This window comes from Aureococcus anophagefferens (assembly GCF_000186865.1).
Source record: "Aureococcus anophagefferens unplaced genomic scaffold AURANscaffold_2, whole genome shotgun sequence".
NCBI lineage: Eukaryota > Pelagophyceae > Pelagomonadales > Pelagomonadaceae > Aureococcus > Aureococcus anophagefferens.
This window is the reverse complement of record NW_008705562.1, coordinates 432,102-446,010: the sequence shown is the minus strand read 5'-3', so window position 1 is coordinate 446,010 and position 13,909 is coordinate 432,102. Positions and strand designations below refer to the sequence as shown.

Here is a 13,909-nt window from a genome sequence, read left to right as displayed (position 1 = left end):
GGCGGGTTCTGCCGCGTGGCCCGCCTCGTCGAGCACGTCGTGCCCCTGAATTCCAAGACGCGGCCCAAGAAGCTCACGTTCGCGTGCGGCGACGGGTCCCGGCGGTCGTTTCTGTTGAAAGGAGCGGAGGACGTGCACCTCGACGAGCGCGTCATGCAGCTGCTGACGACGATCCGCGAGGCCGTCGCGCTGGCGGCCAAGGGCGGCTTCGCGCCCCACGTGTCGACCTACGCCGTGCTCCCGCTGAGCCGGTCGAGCGGGTTGATCGAGTGGGTGCCGCAGACGCGGCCGCTCATCGACTTGTACCGCGACGCGACGTGGAGCCGGGGCCTCACGTCGGCCATCGCCGAGCGCCAGGCCAAGCTCACGAAGAACGGCGAGGAGCCGGAGAAGCCCGAGGCGTCGTCGAAGCGGTCGCGCGCGTCGAAGAAGAAGCGCGGCCGCCGCGCGGCCGAGCACGACGACGACGACCGGCCCGACGACCGCACGGCCCGCGAGCTCCAGTACGAGGCTCTACCGAAGGGCTTCCACGCGGAGCTCACCAAGCGCGGCGTCGACGCGTCGGCGCCGCGCCAGCAGTGGGACGCGGCGGCGGTTAGAGCGTCGTACGACGCGCTCGCGAGCGACGCGCCGCGCGACATGGTCGAGCGCGAGCTCGCGCGGTGGAGCGAGGGCGGCGACGACTGGTGCGCCCGGCGGCGGACCTACGCGGCGCGTTTGGGCGGGTCCTGCGTCGCGAACTACGCGCTGGGTTTAGGCGACCGCCACCTGGAGAACGTCTTGCTCGACGTCCGCGACGGCTCGGTCGTCGACGTCGACTGGGGCGTGTGCTTCGACGCGGGGACGCGGCTGCGCGTGCCCGAGGCCGTGCCCTTCCGCCTGACGCCGGCGCTCCGCTTTCCGTTGGGGCCCGCGGGCTGCGCCGCGGGGCCCTTCGCGGCCGCGGCGCGGAAGACGGCGCGCGCGCTCGGCGGGCCCGCGGGCGCCGCGGTGCTCGAATTACTGGAAGTCGTCGCGAACGACGCGCGCGTCGAGTGGCGGGCGACGCTGGGCCACGGCAAGCGCCTCAAGGGGCCCGAGGACGGCCAGGGGGCGCCCGCGGCGCCGCACCACGACCGCTTCGCGACCTTGGCGCTCTCCGCGGCGCGGTGCTTCGAGCAGCGGCGCAAGCTCGTCGCCGACGGCCTGCACCGCGGCGACGTGCTCGCCGCGGCGCTCGACGCGCGGTCCGCGGCGCTGGATGCGCTCGCCGTGGCCCAGGGGGGCCACGGCGACGCCGAGGCGCCCAAGCTCCGGGAGAAGTCGCGCGCGGACCTCGGCGCGGCCGCCGCGGCCTGCAAGCAGGCGAGCGGCCGGCGCGCGGCGGCGGAGCACGCCATGCAGGCCGCGGCGCGGGCGCGCCAGGCCTCGGAGGACGACCGCGCGGCGCTCTTGGACGCCGCGCGGCGGCGGTCCGCGGGCCGCGACGAGGTCCGCGCGTTGCTCGCGTCGCACGGCGCGGCCGTCGTCGGCGAGCTCAACAAGCGCGGGGCCGTGTTGCTCGCTGCCGGTTCGGTCTCGACGGCCGACGGGTCCAACGCGCCGCCGCTGCCCCTGGGCCAGCTCCGGGAGATCTTCGCGGCCGCCAGGGCAGCAAAAGGGTGATTCAACTTCGATTCAACATGAGTGTTCCGCGCGCGCGCGTTCCAAAAAAAGCATCCACGCTTCGAGACCGTTCCGAGAGATGATCGCTCGTCCAAAAATCAGCCAAAACGAGTGGAAAACGGCCGAGATATGAGCCTTTGAAGTTGGGAATTTCGCACCCTTTTGCTGCCCAGGCGGCCGCGCCGGGGCTCCGGGATTTGGTCGCCGCGCTCCGCGACGACGACCTCCTAAACGACGGCGCGCGCCTCGCGCGCGAGGCCTTCGAGGCGCGCAAGCGCCACCGCGCGGCGACGTCGTCCCTCTTCAGCAACCCCTTCTTCCCGACGCCCCAGTCCGCGTGGGGCGCGTCGACCGACGGAGCGGCCGCGTTCGCGTCGGGCGCGGAAAGGCTGCGCGCCAAGGCCGACGAGCCCAGCGACGAGGACGAGGAGAAGGCTTTGCGGGCCTTGGAGGACCAGGTCGCGGCCTTCCGGTCGTCGCTGGGGGACTCGTCGCTCGCGGCCGCGCGCGCGCTCGAGGCGTCCGCGGCGGCGCTCGGGTCGTTCTCGCCGTTCGTCGCCGCCGCGGGCGACGCGGACTCGGGCGACGCCGTCTTAGCGAAAGCTTTGAGCCTCGAGGTGCGCCTGGCCGACGCGGCGCAAAGATTGGACGTCGCCGCGGGCATCCGCGTCGACGACGGCGACCGGCGCGCGCGCGCGACGGCGACGCTGCGGGCCGCGCGCGGCTCCGCGCGCCGCGCGGGCCGGTCCATGCTCCGCGGCGACCCCAAGGTCGTCGACGTGGCTTTTGGCGGCGCTCTGAAAGCGTTGAAGCGGACGCTGGACGCGACGCCGTCTTTAGGGGACGTGGACGCGGCCGTCGCGAACAGCGCGAACCCATCGTTTCCGCAAGAGCGCGTCGCGTCGTGCGCGACGCGGGTCCAGAAGCTCGTCGCGCGCCTGCTGGGGCCCGACGCCGAGCCGGGCGCGCTCCACGATGTTGCGTTAGCTCTAGCGGAGCTCGACGACGCCGACGCCGAGGACGCGTGTCTGGCCGCGGGCGGGCGACGAGGCGCCGCGGCCGTCGCGCTCCAACGGTTGGACGCGCTGCGGGACGCGGCGCTCGGCCTGTCGGCCCTCTACGACGAGGCGGAGATCGCCGACGACACGGGCGCGCGGTGTTTAGCGGTGGCCAAGACCTGCGACGGCGCGAAACGGGTCTTGAGGGACGCCGCTCGGCTCTTCGCGGCGACGGTGCTGTCGAAGGCGGACCGGAGCCGAGACGGCGCGCGCCACTGGCGCGACCTCGCGATCCGGGCGCTGGAGACGTCGTCGGGCGACGACGGCGACGCCTGGCGCGCCTGCGTCGCCGTCGTCGAGTCGGAGGCGCCGGACGACGCGACGCTGCTCCGCGCGCTCGACGCGTTCTTCGATCCCGTGGTCTCCGGGTTAAGGGACGTCGACGGCGAGGCCGCGGCGCGCGGCGCGCTCCGGTGCAAGCGGAGCGCGGCGCTGGGGTTGCTGCGCGCGCGCGAGCGCGCGCTCGTCGACGGCGACCTCGAGGCCGCGGAGGAGGCGGCCGCGGCGGCGCTCGGCGCGGCGGCGCGCGCGTCGTGCGCGCCGCTCGAGGCGGCCGTGCGCCGGTCCTTCGAGGGCGCGGGCCGCCGCTTCCAGGCCATGACGCACCAGGGCGTCAAGTGCGACGCGGCCGTGAAACTGAGCGCCCTGGCGGCGGCGACGCAGCTCGACGCGTTCCTGGAGCAGCTCGAGTCGGGCGACGCGCGGAACCGGTCGGCCGGGGCCGCGCGGCGGCGCCGCGACGCCTACGACGCGGCCGTGGACGCGTTCGCGTCGCGCCACTGCCGGAGCCTGGTCCACGCGACCTTCGAGGCCCGGGCGGCGGCGACGCGGGACGACGCCACGCTGGACGCCGTCGCGCGGCGCGCGGCCGCCGCCGCGGAGCGGCTCGACGGCGCGGCGGCCGCGCTCGCGGCCGCGGCGGAGAGTCTGGAGACGTCGACGCGGTCGCTCCGGTCCGCGGCGCCCCTGGGCCCGGCGCCGGTCGTGACCGCCCTCGAGGCGCGGGTCCAGGCGCCGCCGCCGTCCGACGACGACGCGGGCGCGCCCGCGAGACTGGCGTGGCTGCGGCGCGCGCAGGCGCGGACGCGCGCGTACCGCGCGGCCGTCGACTGGCTCGAGGACGCCAAAAAAGCCGTCACGGGCGCCTTGGACCTCGACGCCGACGCGGCGGTGGCCGACGAGGGCGACGACGGCCGGTCCGAGGCCGCGGGGAAGCGCGTCGAGGCCGCGCGCGACGCCGAGGACAAAGCCACGCGCGCGTGGGCGGACGCGACGGACGCGTGGGAGGCCTGCGACGCGCGGCTGAAAGCGTTGCGCGACGCGGAGAAGCGCACGGCCCTGCGCAAGGAGTCCCTCGTCGCCGCGGCGAAGAAGGCCGCGGCCGCGCGGCGCCGCGTCGCCACGTCGTCGCCGGGCCAGGGCGCCGCCGCGGCCGCGCCGACGGCGACCGTCGCGGTGCCCGGGTCGTCGCCCCACGCGCCGCCGCCGCTGCGCGTCGCCGCGCACCCCGTCTGGCGCGAACTGCGCGCGCGGAGCCGCGAGCTCGCGAGCTTGCTCGTGGACGACGACGCGGGCGCGGTCGAGGCGCGCGTGCTCGAGGCTCGTTTCTACGAGCTCGAGCGCGCGGACGTCAAGGTCGTCGAGGCCTTCAGCCGGGACGAGTGCGCTAAAGTGGCCGTGGCTTTAGACGATCTCGGCGCCTTCGCCGACGGCGCCGCGGCGACGAAGACGACGCAGCCCTACTACAAGCAGCGCGTCGACGACGCGACGAAGAAATTCGCGTTAGCGGTCCGCGACGCGGACGCGCGCGAGGCCGACTTCGCGCCGGACCGCGCGGGCCAGCGCTCCTTCCGCGACGGCGACGTGCGGCCCGACTTCCTGCGTTTACTCGCGTCGGACCTGCGGGCCGAGGACCGGCCCGCGGGCTACGTCCGCGTGCTCGCGGCGCGGCTCCTGCGGCTCGCGGCGCGCGCGCGGCGCACGGCCCTCGACGCGTTGCGCGTCGACGCCGACGACCCCGTGCGCCTCGATTCCCGCGACGACCTCGACGACCTCACGGGCGTGTCCTACGGCGACCTCGACCTGCCGGGGCTCGCGGCGGCGCCGCGGCGGCCGCCGGAGCGGCGGCCCGCGCCGGCGCCCGAGGGCCACGCCAAGCCCAAGGCGCCGCCCCAGAAGACCAAGGCCGAGGCCGCCGACATCGCCCTGGAGTCGGCGCGGGGCAAGATCGCCGCCTTTTCGCGCGACGGCGACGCGGAGATCGCGCGGCTCGTCGACGTGGCCACGGACCCGGCGGTCCTCTGCCACATGTACGAGGGCTGGGCGCCCTGGGTGTAAGCAGCGTCTTTAGTAACCTCCGACCGGGCAGTAGAAGTCGACGACGAGACCCGCGGCGTCGTCGGGGAAATGGGGCTTGCCAGTGCACTTGGCCACGAGGCCGACGAGGACGCGCTTGTGCTTCGCGGCGTGGGATTTCCAGCCGCCGCGGGCCTTGACGTGCTTGACGAGCGCGTTGGCCCAAGTATCATAGAAGAGACGCGAGTCGCATGGAGCCTCGGCACCCGCGCGGAGCAGCATCTTGGCTACTTCGCGGTTGTCTCCTTGGACTGCGGAAATGATGTGCTCGCCACCACGTCCAGGGCGATCAGTGACGCGCGCGCCAGAGTTGATCAGGAGCGCCGCACATGATGTGATCGTTTCTTTCCACTGGCCGCTTGACAACAAGCATAGGAGTGGAGTACGCTGAATCTCGTTCGTCGCGTCGATATTCGCGCCAGCCCCGAGTAAGAGCCCGATGCTACGTGCGACACCACGAGCAGCTGCGAAGTGCAGGGCGGTCGATTGGGCGTACCATTCGCGGACTGACGCCGATTTCAATTCCACATCAGCCCCGTGGTCCAGCAGGAGTTCTACCGCATCCGCGTGCCCGTTGAGTGCAGCGCACATCAATAGAGTACGTCCAGAGTATTCGGGAACGGAACCTGGCTCGTCAACGTTCGCTCCACTCTCAATGAGCGCGCGAAGCCGCGCGCAATCGCCGTCCAGAGCCGCGCCCCAAATCGTAGACATCCGCCCAGATCACGCAGAGTCCGGGGTCATCATAAGCTGCGGGTTCAAAAAAACACGAATATTGAACCGAAATAAAAACGCCGGGCAGCCTCTCCGCCGCCGGCGCCGAAGAGATCCTGCTGATGGCGTCCGCGGAGGCGGAGCCGGCCCACCTCTTCCAGGTCCTGCGGTGCAAGAAGCTCGCGCAGGCGTCGTGCTACGTCGTCGTGACGCACGGCGACGACGAGATCGGGCGCACGCCCACGGTCAAGGCCGCGGCGGACCCCGTCGTCTTCCCGCCGCTCGCGTCGACCTTCGCCGTGCCCCGCGGCGCCGAGCAGCTCGCGGTGAAGCTCGTCGCGCCGGGCGCCCTCGGCGACACGCCCGTCGGCACCGTGCGCGTGTCCCTGGCCAAGCTCCTCGACTACGAGGCCGCGACGTTCCCGAAATGCTACCCGAACTCGTGGTGGGCCGCCGCGGCCGCGGACGGCGCCAAGGTCCAGGTCCGCGCCCTCGTGCGGCGCCGGAAGCCGACGCCGCAGGCCGCGCCGGAGAAGGCGCCGTCCATGCGGCGCCTGACCTGCGGGCCGGGCCTCGACGGCGGGCTCCTCGGTCTGGGTCTCTTCGCGTCCGACTCCGAGGAGGCCGTCGTGTCCATGATGGACCGCGCCGTCGCGCCCGTGACCCTGCACGTGTATGATGTCGGGCGGTCGGTGCATACGGGCCGCATCAACTCCTTCGGCGCCGCCACGCGGGCCGGCGGCGTCTTCCACGGCGCGATCGAAGTCTACGGCAAGGAGTTCACCTTCGCGGGGTCCAACAAGGCCATGCCGGGCATCTTCAGCTCGAACCCGCGCAAGTGCCCCTTCCACACCTACCGCGAGTCCATTTACCTGGGGGACTGCGGCCTGACGCGGCGGCAGACGTTGGCCATCTTGCATCGCATGGCCGCGGACTGGATGGCGCCGACCTACAATTTACTCTTGAAGAACTGCTGCTTCTTCTGCAAGGAGTTTGCTTTGGAGCTCGGCGTGGGCACGATCCCCGGCTGGGTCTACGAGCTCGCGAAAGTCGGCGCGGGCCTCCAGGTCGCCTTCGGCTCGAAGCCGCTGCCCGTGCTGCCGACGCCCCAGGCCCACGCGGCGTCCGTGAGCCCGCTGCAGACGCCGAGGGACGTGCTGCTGACGTTGACGAGCGAAGGCAACCTCGGCGAGGACGACGGCGAGGACGACGACGACGCGAGCCCCTACCGCCTCTCCGTCGACCCCGGCGAGGCCCTGGTGGACAACTGCATGGCCGCACGCATCACGGCCGCGGCGCGGGCGAAGATGGGCCGGGCCAAGGCCCGGTCCCAGCGGGCGCTCCTCACCGCGAGCTCGGACCCGCGCGCCGCGGGCCGCAAGTCCGAGCCCGGGCCGGCGCCGCGCGAGAAGCGCGCGGGCAGCCTCCAGGACCGGTTCCGCGCGCTCTGGCGCGGCAAGTCGAGCGTCGCGTGAGTAATTGGTCGAGCGCGTACTCAGGGCGTGGCGACGTGCGTGGCGTGACCGTCACCGGCTCGCCCAAAGTACGATCCTTGGGCCCAAACTCCGCGCGGCCAAACTCGCCGGCCGAAGCCGTCGAATACAAACGCTGTTGGCGCGGCGCAGCGCATCCACGGGTGAAGGAGACGCGCCGGAAGCACAGAGATCGACGTAGGGAACACCGCGCGCCATGGGCAAGAAGCGCAAGGGCGCGAAGAAGCCCGCGGCGGAGCCGGCGCCGGAGAGCGCGGCGTCGCTGAGCAGCGGGAGCGACGACGAGCGCAAGGACCCCGGCGCCCCGTCGGGCGACCGCGGCGCGCCCCCGGGCGAAGCAACGACGGGCCGCGTGACCTACGACAGCGGCTCGAGCGACGGGTCCTTCGACTCGCGGCGCGACGACTCCGAGGGCTCGTCCGCGTCCGGGAGCGACGGCGGCAGCGACGTGAGCGAGCTCGACGGCGAGGGCTCCGAGGGCTACCGCGTCGGCGGCTACCACCCCGTGGCCCTCGGGGACGTCTTCAACGGCCGCTACACCGTCGTCGAGAAGTTGGGGTGGGGCCACTTCTCGACTGTTTGGATGGTCCGCGACGCGCTGAGCCAGGCTTTGGGCACGCCGCGCCTCGTGGCCCTCAAAGTCCAGAAATCGGCGAGCCACTACACGGACGCGGCGCTGGACGAGATCGACCTGCTGCGCCACGCGCGGCGCGTCGCCGACGACGAGGCGCAGGCCTGGGCCGAGGGCGGCACGGGCCCCTGCGGCGAGACGGACCCCGCGGAGACGTCGAGCCGCGTCGTGCGGCTCCTGGACCACTTCGAGCACAGCGGGCCCAACGGGCGCCACGTCTGCATGGTCTTCGAGATGCTCGGGGCGAATTTGTTGTCCGTGATCCGCAAGTCCGAGTACCGGGGCCTGCCCATCGATAGCGTCCGGAACGTCTGCCGCCAGATCTGCATGGGCCTGGACTTCCTCCACCGGCGCTGCTCCATCATCCACACGGACCTCAAGCCCGAGAACGTGCTCCTCAAGGCGCCCAAGTTCGCGCCCGACGGCGACGGGCCGCCGGACGCGGCGGCCGCGCCGCCGGCGCCCGCGGCGGCGGCGACCGAGCCCGCGGCGTCGCTCGAGGAGCGCATCGACGAGATCGCCTCGACGCTGCAGACGAGCGAGCTCAGCGCCGAGGAGCGCAAGCGCCTCAAGAAGAAGCTGAAGAAGCAGAAGCAGAAGCAGCGGAAGAAGGAGCCCGCCGTCGCCGTGGAACCCGCGGCGCCCGCGCCCGCGCCGCGCGCGGCGCCGCCGGTCGAGGAGGCCTTCGGGCGCGTCGACTGCGGGGGCCGCGTCGTCGCGTCGCGGGGCCTCGGGCCGACGCTGTCGCCGAACTTCGAGGCCGGCGCCGCGCGGGCCGCGCCGCCGCCGTGCCGGCGCCGCGACGACGACGACGCCGGCGGCGGCGGCGGCGACGACGACGAGCTCCGGAGCCGCGTGACCTTCCTGGCGCCCTGGCCCCGGGTCTACGGCGGCCTGGGCTGCGACCACCGCGCGACGCCCGCGAAACCGGCGTCGCTCGACGGCGGCAAGTGGCGGTGCGTGCTCGACGGGTCGACGCGGTTCGCCGTCGACGGCGACGGCCGCGAGGACGACGGCCGCCTCACGCGCGCGTGCGCCGCCGCGGTGGCCGGCGACGGCGACGCGGCCTTCGCCGACGACGCGGCGGTGTCCGCGTTCCAGCTGCGGGCCTCGGGCGACGCGGACGCGGCGAAGCTGTCCGCGTGGGCCGTCCGGTTCCACCCGTCGGCCGCGCTCAAGGTGCTCGGCCACCTCGAGCGGCGCATCCCGGGCCTGCGCTTCCTGAGCCTGCTGGCGCCCGAGGCCACGGGCTTGGCCGACCCCGCGCGCGGGCTCGCGGCGCTGGCGGCCGCGCGCGACTCCTTCGCGGCCTTGGTCGGCGTCGACCTCGCGTTCGTCGCCGCGGAATTGCCCGCCGGCGACGACGGCGTCGTCGCGACGCCCAAGCCCCTGGCGTCGCGCCTCGCGCTGGCGGCGGCGCGCGCGGGCGGCGACGACGACGCGCCGAGCCCCGTCCGCGGCGAGGACCCGCGGTCGCCGCGGCCCGGGAGCGACGACTTCACGTTCGACGACGAGGACCCGCGGGGCCTCAAGTCGCCCGGCGGCTGGTCGCCGCCGGCGTCGCCGCTGGCCGCGGGCGCGGGCGCGCCGCCGGCCGCGGAGACCGAGGCGCCGCCGCCGCCGCCGGACACCCCGGCGGCGCCCGCGTCGCCGCCGCGGCCGCCGTCGCCCGGCGGCGACGACGCGCCGTCGTCGCCCGAGGGCGACGGCATCCCCGACGACCTCGTGGACCTCCAGCACGCGGAGATCGCCGTCGTCGATCTGGGCAACGCCTGCTGGCGCCACAAGCACTTCACGGAGGACATCCAGACGCGCCAGTACCGCTCGCCGGAGGTCATCGTCGGCGCGGACTACGACACGTCCGCGGACGTGTGGTCGCTCGCGTGCATCGTCTTCGAGCTCCTCACCGGCGACCTGCTCTTCGACCCGCGGGCGGGGGGCGACTACGACCGCGACGAGGACCACCTGGCGCAGATGCAGGAGCTGCTGGGCCGCTACCCGAAGAAATTGGCGTCGTCGGCGAAGGCGCGCGCGTTCTTCAACCGCCGCGGCGAGCTCAAGCACATCCACCACCTCCGCTTCTGGGACCTGGAGCACGTCCTCGTCCAGAAGTACCACCACGACAAGGCCGAGGCGCGCGAGATCGCCCACTTCCTCGGGCCCATGCTCGACTTTTACCCGGACCGGCGCGCGACGGCGTTCGACTGTTTGCAGCACCCGTGGCTCAACCGGCCCAACGGGTCCAAGGCGCCGCCCGTGGACTCCGACGACGACGAGGCGAAGCGGTCGGAATCGAAGCGCGACGAGCCCCGCGACGACGACGACGACGACGACGACGACGACCTCAGCCTCGAGGACGACGACCGCGACGACGACCGCGACGACGACGACGACGACGCGACCGCGGACCCCATCGAGGTCGACGCGGCCGGCGAGATCATCGGCTCCGAGGAGGACGTCTAGGGCGCCCGCGCAGGGCGCCGCCCCGCCTCCCTAAACGCGCGGCGAGCACTATGAATGGCTAGGGGAAGAGCGCGCGGTACAGCGCGACGAGCAGGGCGGCGCCGGCGACCGCGAGCGCCAGCAACGTCTTCCGGTAGGCGAAGAGGTACAAACTCGCCAACTGCTGGAGGTACTCGACGTTCTGCTTCGGCGAGAGCTTGGACTCGCCGGCCGTGCGCTCGCGGAACGTGATGGGCACGTCGACGACCTGGGAGCAGCCGCAGCGGACCATGATCTCGAGGGCGATCTTGAAGCCGATGGGGTTCGGGTCGCCCCGGGCGAGGGTCTGCTTGCGCACGCAGAAGAAGCCGCTCATGGGGTCCGTCGACGCCGTCAGCGGGTACGCCAGCAGCGTCGCGCCCTTGGAGATGAGCCGCCGCAGCAGCGACCACTCGAAGCCGATGCCGCCGTCGCCCGTGTTCCGGCTGCCGATGGCGAAGTCCGCCGCCCCGTCGAGCACGGGCGCGCAGACGGCGGGCACGGCCTCGGGCTCGTGCTGGAGGTCCGCGTCCATGCAGACGCAGACGTCGTGCGCCGCCCGGGAGAAGCCGAGGAGCACGGCGCTCGACAGGCCGCGGCCCGCGGACCGCGGGCGCGTCTCGAGGCGCACGGCGTAGCCCTCGCCCCGCAGCGCGGCGACGATCGCCGCCGACTCGACCGAGCCCACGCTCTCGTCGTCGGCGAAGAGGAGGTCCACGTCGAGGGCCGCGGCGCGCGTCGCCTTGAAGAGCCGCTCCGTGAGCGGGCGCAGGTTCAGCGTCTCGTTGTAGGTCGGGACGACGACGCTGACCTGTTTTTTTGACATTTTGTGTCGTCGCGGTTGGCGCTGCGCACACGACCTCGACGCGGCCGCACTCGATGCCACAGCCTCGGAGAGAGCCGCTCAGCTCAGCGAGCCTCAACTGCGGCAAACATGCCGTAGTTTTACCCCTTGCGCGCCTTGTAGAGGAGGGCCTCGCGGAGCGTGTCGCACTGGGCGTCGATGTCGTCCTCGTCGAGGCCCTCCTCCTCGAGCTCGTCCCGGAGCTCGAGGACGGAGAGCTCGATCTCGCGCTTCGCGTCCCGCGACGGCCCGGCCTCCGCGGGCGCGGCGGCCGCGGCGGCCGCCGCCGCCTCCGGCTCGTCCGCGTCCTCCTCGTCGACGCGCGCGCGCTTGGGCTCGATGGCGAACTCGTCGTCGTCGTCGACGGCCTGGCGCTTCGCCTCCTTTACGAGCGCCTCCGCGGACGCGAACGCGTTGCCCGTCGCGCCCGTGCGCTCGCGCACGGCCTGGTTCGCGGCGGCGGCGGCGAGCCAGTCGTCGGCCTCGACGACGCAGGCAGACCCGACCTTGGGCGCCGACAGCGCCTCCTTCTGGCGCGCGCTCTTCGCCTGGTTCATGATGCGGCTCGACGCGCTCGACGCGTGGCCGCCGGACACGCCGGACCAGCGCAGGCCCCCGCCGAGCTGGGACATGGTGGGCTTCTGTGTTTTGTGCTTGGGTTTTTTTTTTTTTTGCCGCGGGCGCAGGCGAGTTGGGCTTGCCGGCGCCGAGGCTGTGGAGGGAGCTGGGGTGATGTTGTTGGGATGTTGTTGTCTCTGCAGCTTTCGGCGTTGCCGTCAACTACATCGAGAGCTGCCCCTGGATCCCAGCGCCGATGCAACGATGTTCAGGAAGTGAGCTGGCCCGCGCGAAATGAGCGAGCCGCTCGTGGAGCTGCTCGAGGCGGAGCTGCGCGTGGGCAGCCACCCGTTCCGTTTCCTCGCACCAAAGGACCTGGCCCGCGTCGCCGCGGCGAGCCGCGCGTTCCACGGCGGTTTCGACTACGGCAAGGTGCGCGGCCTCGTGGCGACGTACGTCAGCGACGTCTGCGAGGCGCTGGACCTCCAGCGGAGCGCGCGCACGGACCACGGCGAGCCCTGGTGGAGCTGGTACAGGGCCGTCGCGCCGCACGCCGCGAGCGCAGCCGCGCCGCGCGAGCTCTGCGGCGCGGGCTGCGCGCCCATGTGCGTGCTCTACGCCCTCCTGGCGACGCCGGACCTCGCGTCCTACTTCCGGCGGGGCACGGACGCGCTCGAGCGCAACGACGGCGAGACGCTCGGCAGCGGCGGCGCGCTCGCGCGGCGCGGGGCGGCACACGGGCGCGACGTGCCCAACTTCAGAGGCTCCTAGCTCGGCCGTTTGCCACTCGTTTCGGCTGACTTTTGGACGAGCGATCATCGCTCGAAACGGTCTCGAAGCGTGGATTCTGGAACGCGCGCGCGCGGAACGCTCACATTGAAGCGACGTCGAATCGCCCCGTTCCCGCCCAGGCGCGGCAGCTCCGCAAGGTCTTCGCGGGCGAGCGCGCCGCGGGCGACGTCTTCGCGGCGCTCAAGGCCGCGCGGCCGGACGTCGGCGAGGCGCCGGGCGCTCTGCTCGGGGCGCTGCTCGACGTGCTCCACCACGACCTCAATTTGTTCCGCGGGGAAAGGGAGACGCTGGCGTGGTTCTACGACGACAAGAAGTCCGACGAGGTCAACGCCAAGGGCGCCGCGGACGTCGACGCGTCCCTGGACCTGTCCATCGTCCGCGACGTCTTCCTGGGGCGCCTCATGCGCACGCACCGGCCCGCGGCGGAGCCGGGCGAGGTCGCGACGAAGGACTTTGGGGCGTTCCTCGTGCTGCCCGTGCCCGACGGCGGCCCCGACCTCGCGGCGTGCCTCGCGCGGCTCTTCGAGGAGCCGGAGCCCAAAGCCGACGTCGAGTTCCACGGCGTCGTCGGCGACGGCCAGGGCAGCAAGAGAGAGCGACATTCCCAACTTCAAAGGCTCCTCTCTCGGCCGTTTTCCGCTCGTTTCGGCTGATTTTTGGACGAGCGATCATCTCTCGGAACGGTCTCGAAGCGTGGATGTGTTTTCTGTAACGCGCGCGCGCGGAACGCTCACGTTGAAGCGACGTTGAATCACTCTTTCGCTGCCCAGGCGACGGCTTCGTGAAGACGCGGCTCTGCGTCGCGCCCGAGCATCTCGTGAAACCACCGCGCGGAACTCGAATCTTCCACCCGACTTCAATGGAGAGCGGTCTCGACACAAAGCTCTTCGACCGTGCTTCGAGAACTCGACGAGAGCCATCGATTCGTCCAAGTATCACCCGAATGTGACCGAGCGAGATATCTCCGAGTTTGGCCGTCCCGGCTCACCGGTTGAGTTCCACGCAGGTGCTCCAGGTGCCCGCGGGCCTGCGGACGTTCCCCGCGCGGAACCTGGACCTCGCCCCCTGGGCCATGCCGGCGGCGAAGCAGGCGCACCCCTGCTACGACCTCTACGCCGTCGTCGGCGAAGCGGCCGACGGGTCTCCGGTCTCCGTCGCGCTCGACGCCGTGAGCCACGACTGGGTCGAGTACGCGCCATCGCGGGGCGCCGCGGCGCCGGCGCCGCCGCCGCCCGCGGGGTCCACGGCGCCGGCGCTGCTCTTCTACCGGCGGCGCGACGCGACGCTCCTCCGCCGCACGGAGGGGCCGCCCATCAAGCACGTGTCCTTCTACATCCCG

At 72.8% G+C, this 13,909-nt stretch overlaps 4 protein-coding genes across 4 annotated transcripts; 3 read left to right on the top strand and 1 right to left on the bottom strand.

Moving 5' to 3' along the window:
- Window positions 1–1,062, top strand: AURANDRAFT_1930 (hypothetical protein; the record flags this gene model as incomplete). The annotated part of the gene is made up of 2 exons (XM_009034571.1): window positions 1–413; window positions 624–1,062. Coding segments are annotated over 2 exons (852 nt in total), but the record flags the coding sequence as incomplete, so codon positions are not given.
- A 5,359-nt stretch (window positions 1,063–6,421) lies between these two features.
- On the top strand, window positions 6,422–6,826 carry AURANDRAFT_6216 (hypothetical protein; the record flags this gene model as incomplete). The annotated part of the gene is made up of 1 exon (XM_009034616.1): window positions 6,422–6,826. A coding segment is annotated over one exon (405 nt), but the record flags the coding sequence as incomplete, so codon positions are not given.
- Window positions 6,827–7,460: 634 nt separating this feature from the next.
- Window positions 7,461–10,358, top strand: MUT9-2 (putative serine/threonine protein kinase; the record flags this gene model as incomplete). Its single annotated transcript, XM_009035238.1, has 3 exons — window positions 7,461–7,976; window positions 8,034–8,609; window positions 9,597–10,358. 3 exons carry the CDS (start codon window positions 7,461–7,463, stop codon window positions 10,356–10,358), a joined length of 1,854 nt encoding a protein of 617 aa, XP_009033486.1.
- Window positions 10,359–10,464: 106 nt separating this feature from the next.
- AURANDRAFT_14095 (hypothetical protein) lies at window positions 10,465–11,184 on the bottom strand (the record flags this gene model as incomplete). Its single annotated transcript, XM_009034707.1, has 1 exon — window positions 10,465–11,184. A coding segment is annotated over one exon (720 nt), but the record flags the coding sequence as incomplete, so codon positions are not given.
- Between the last annotated feature and the right edge of the window lie 2,725 nt (window positions 11,185–13,909).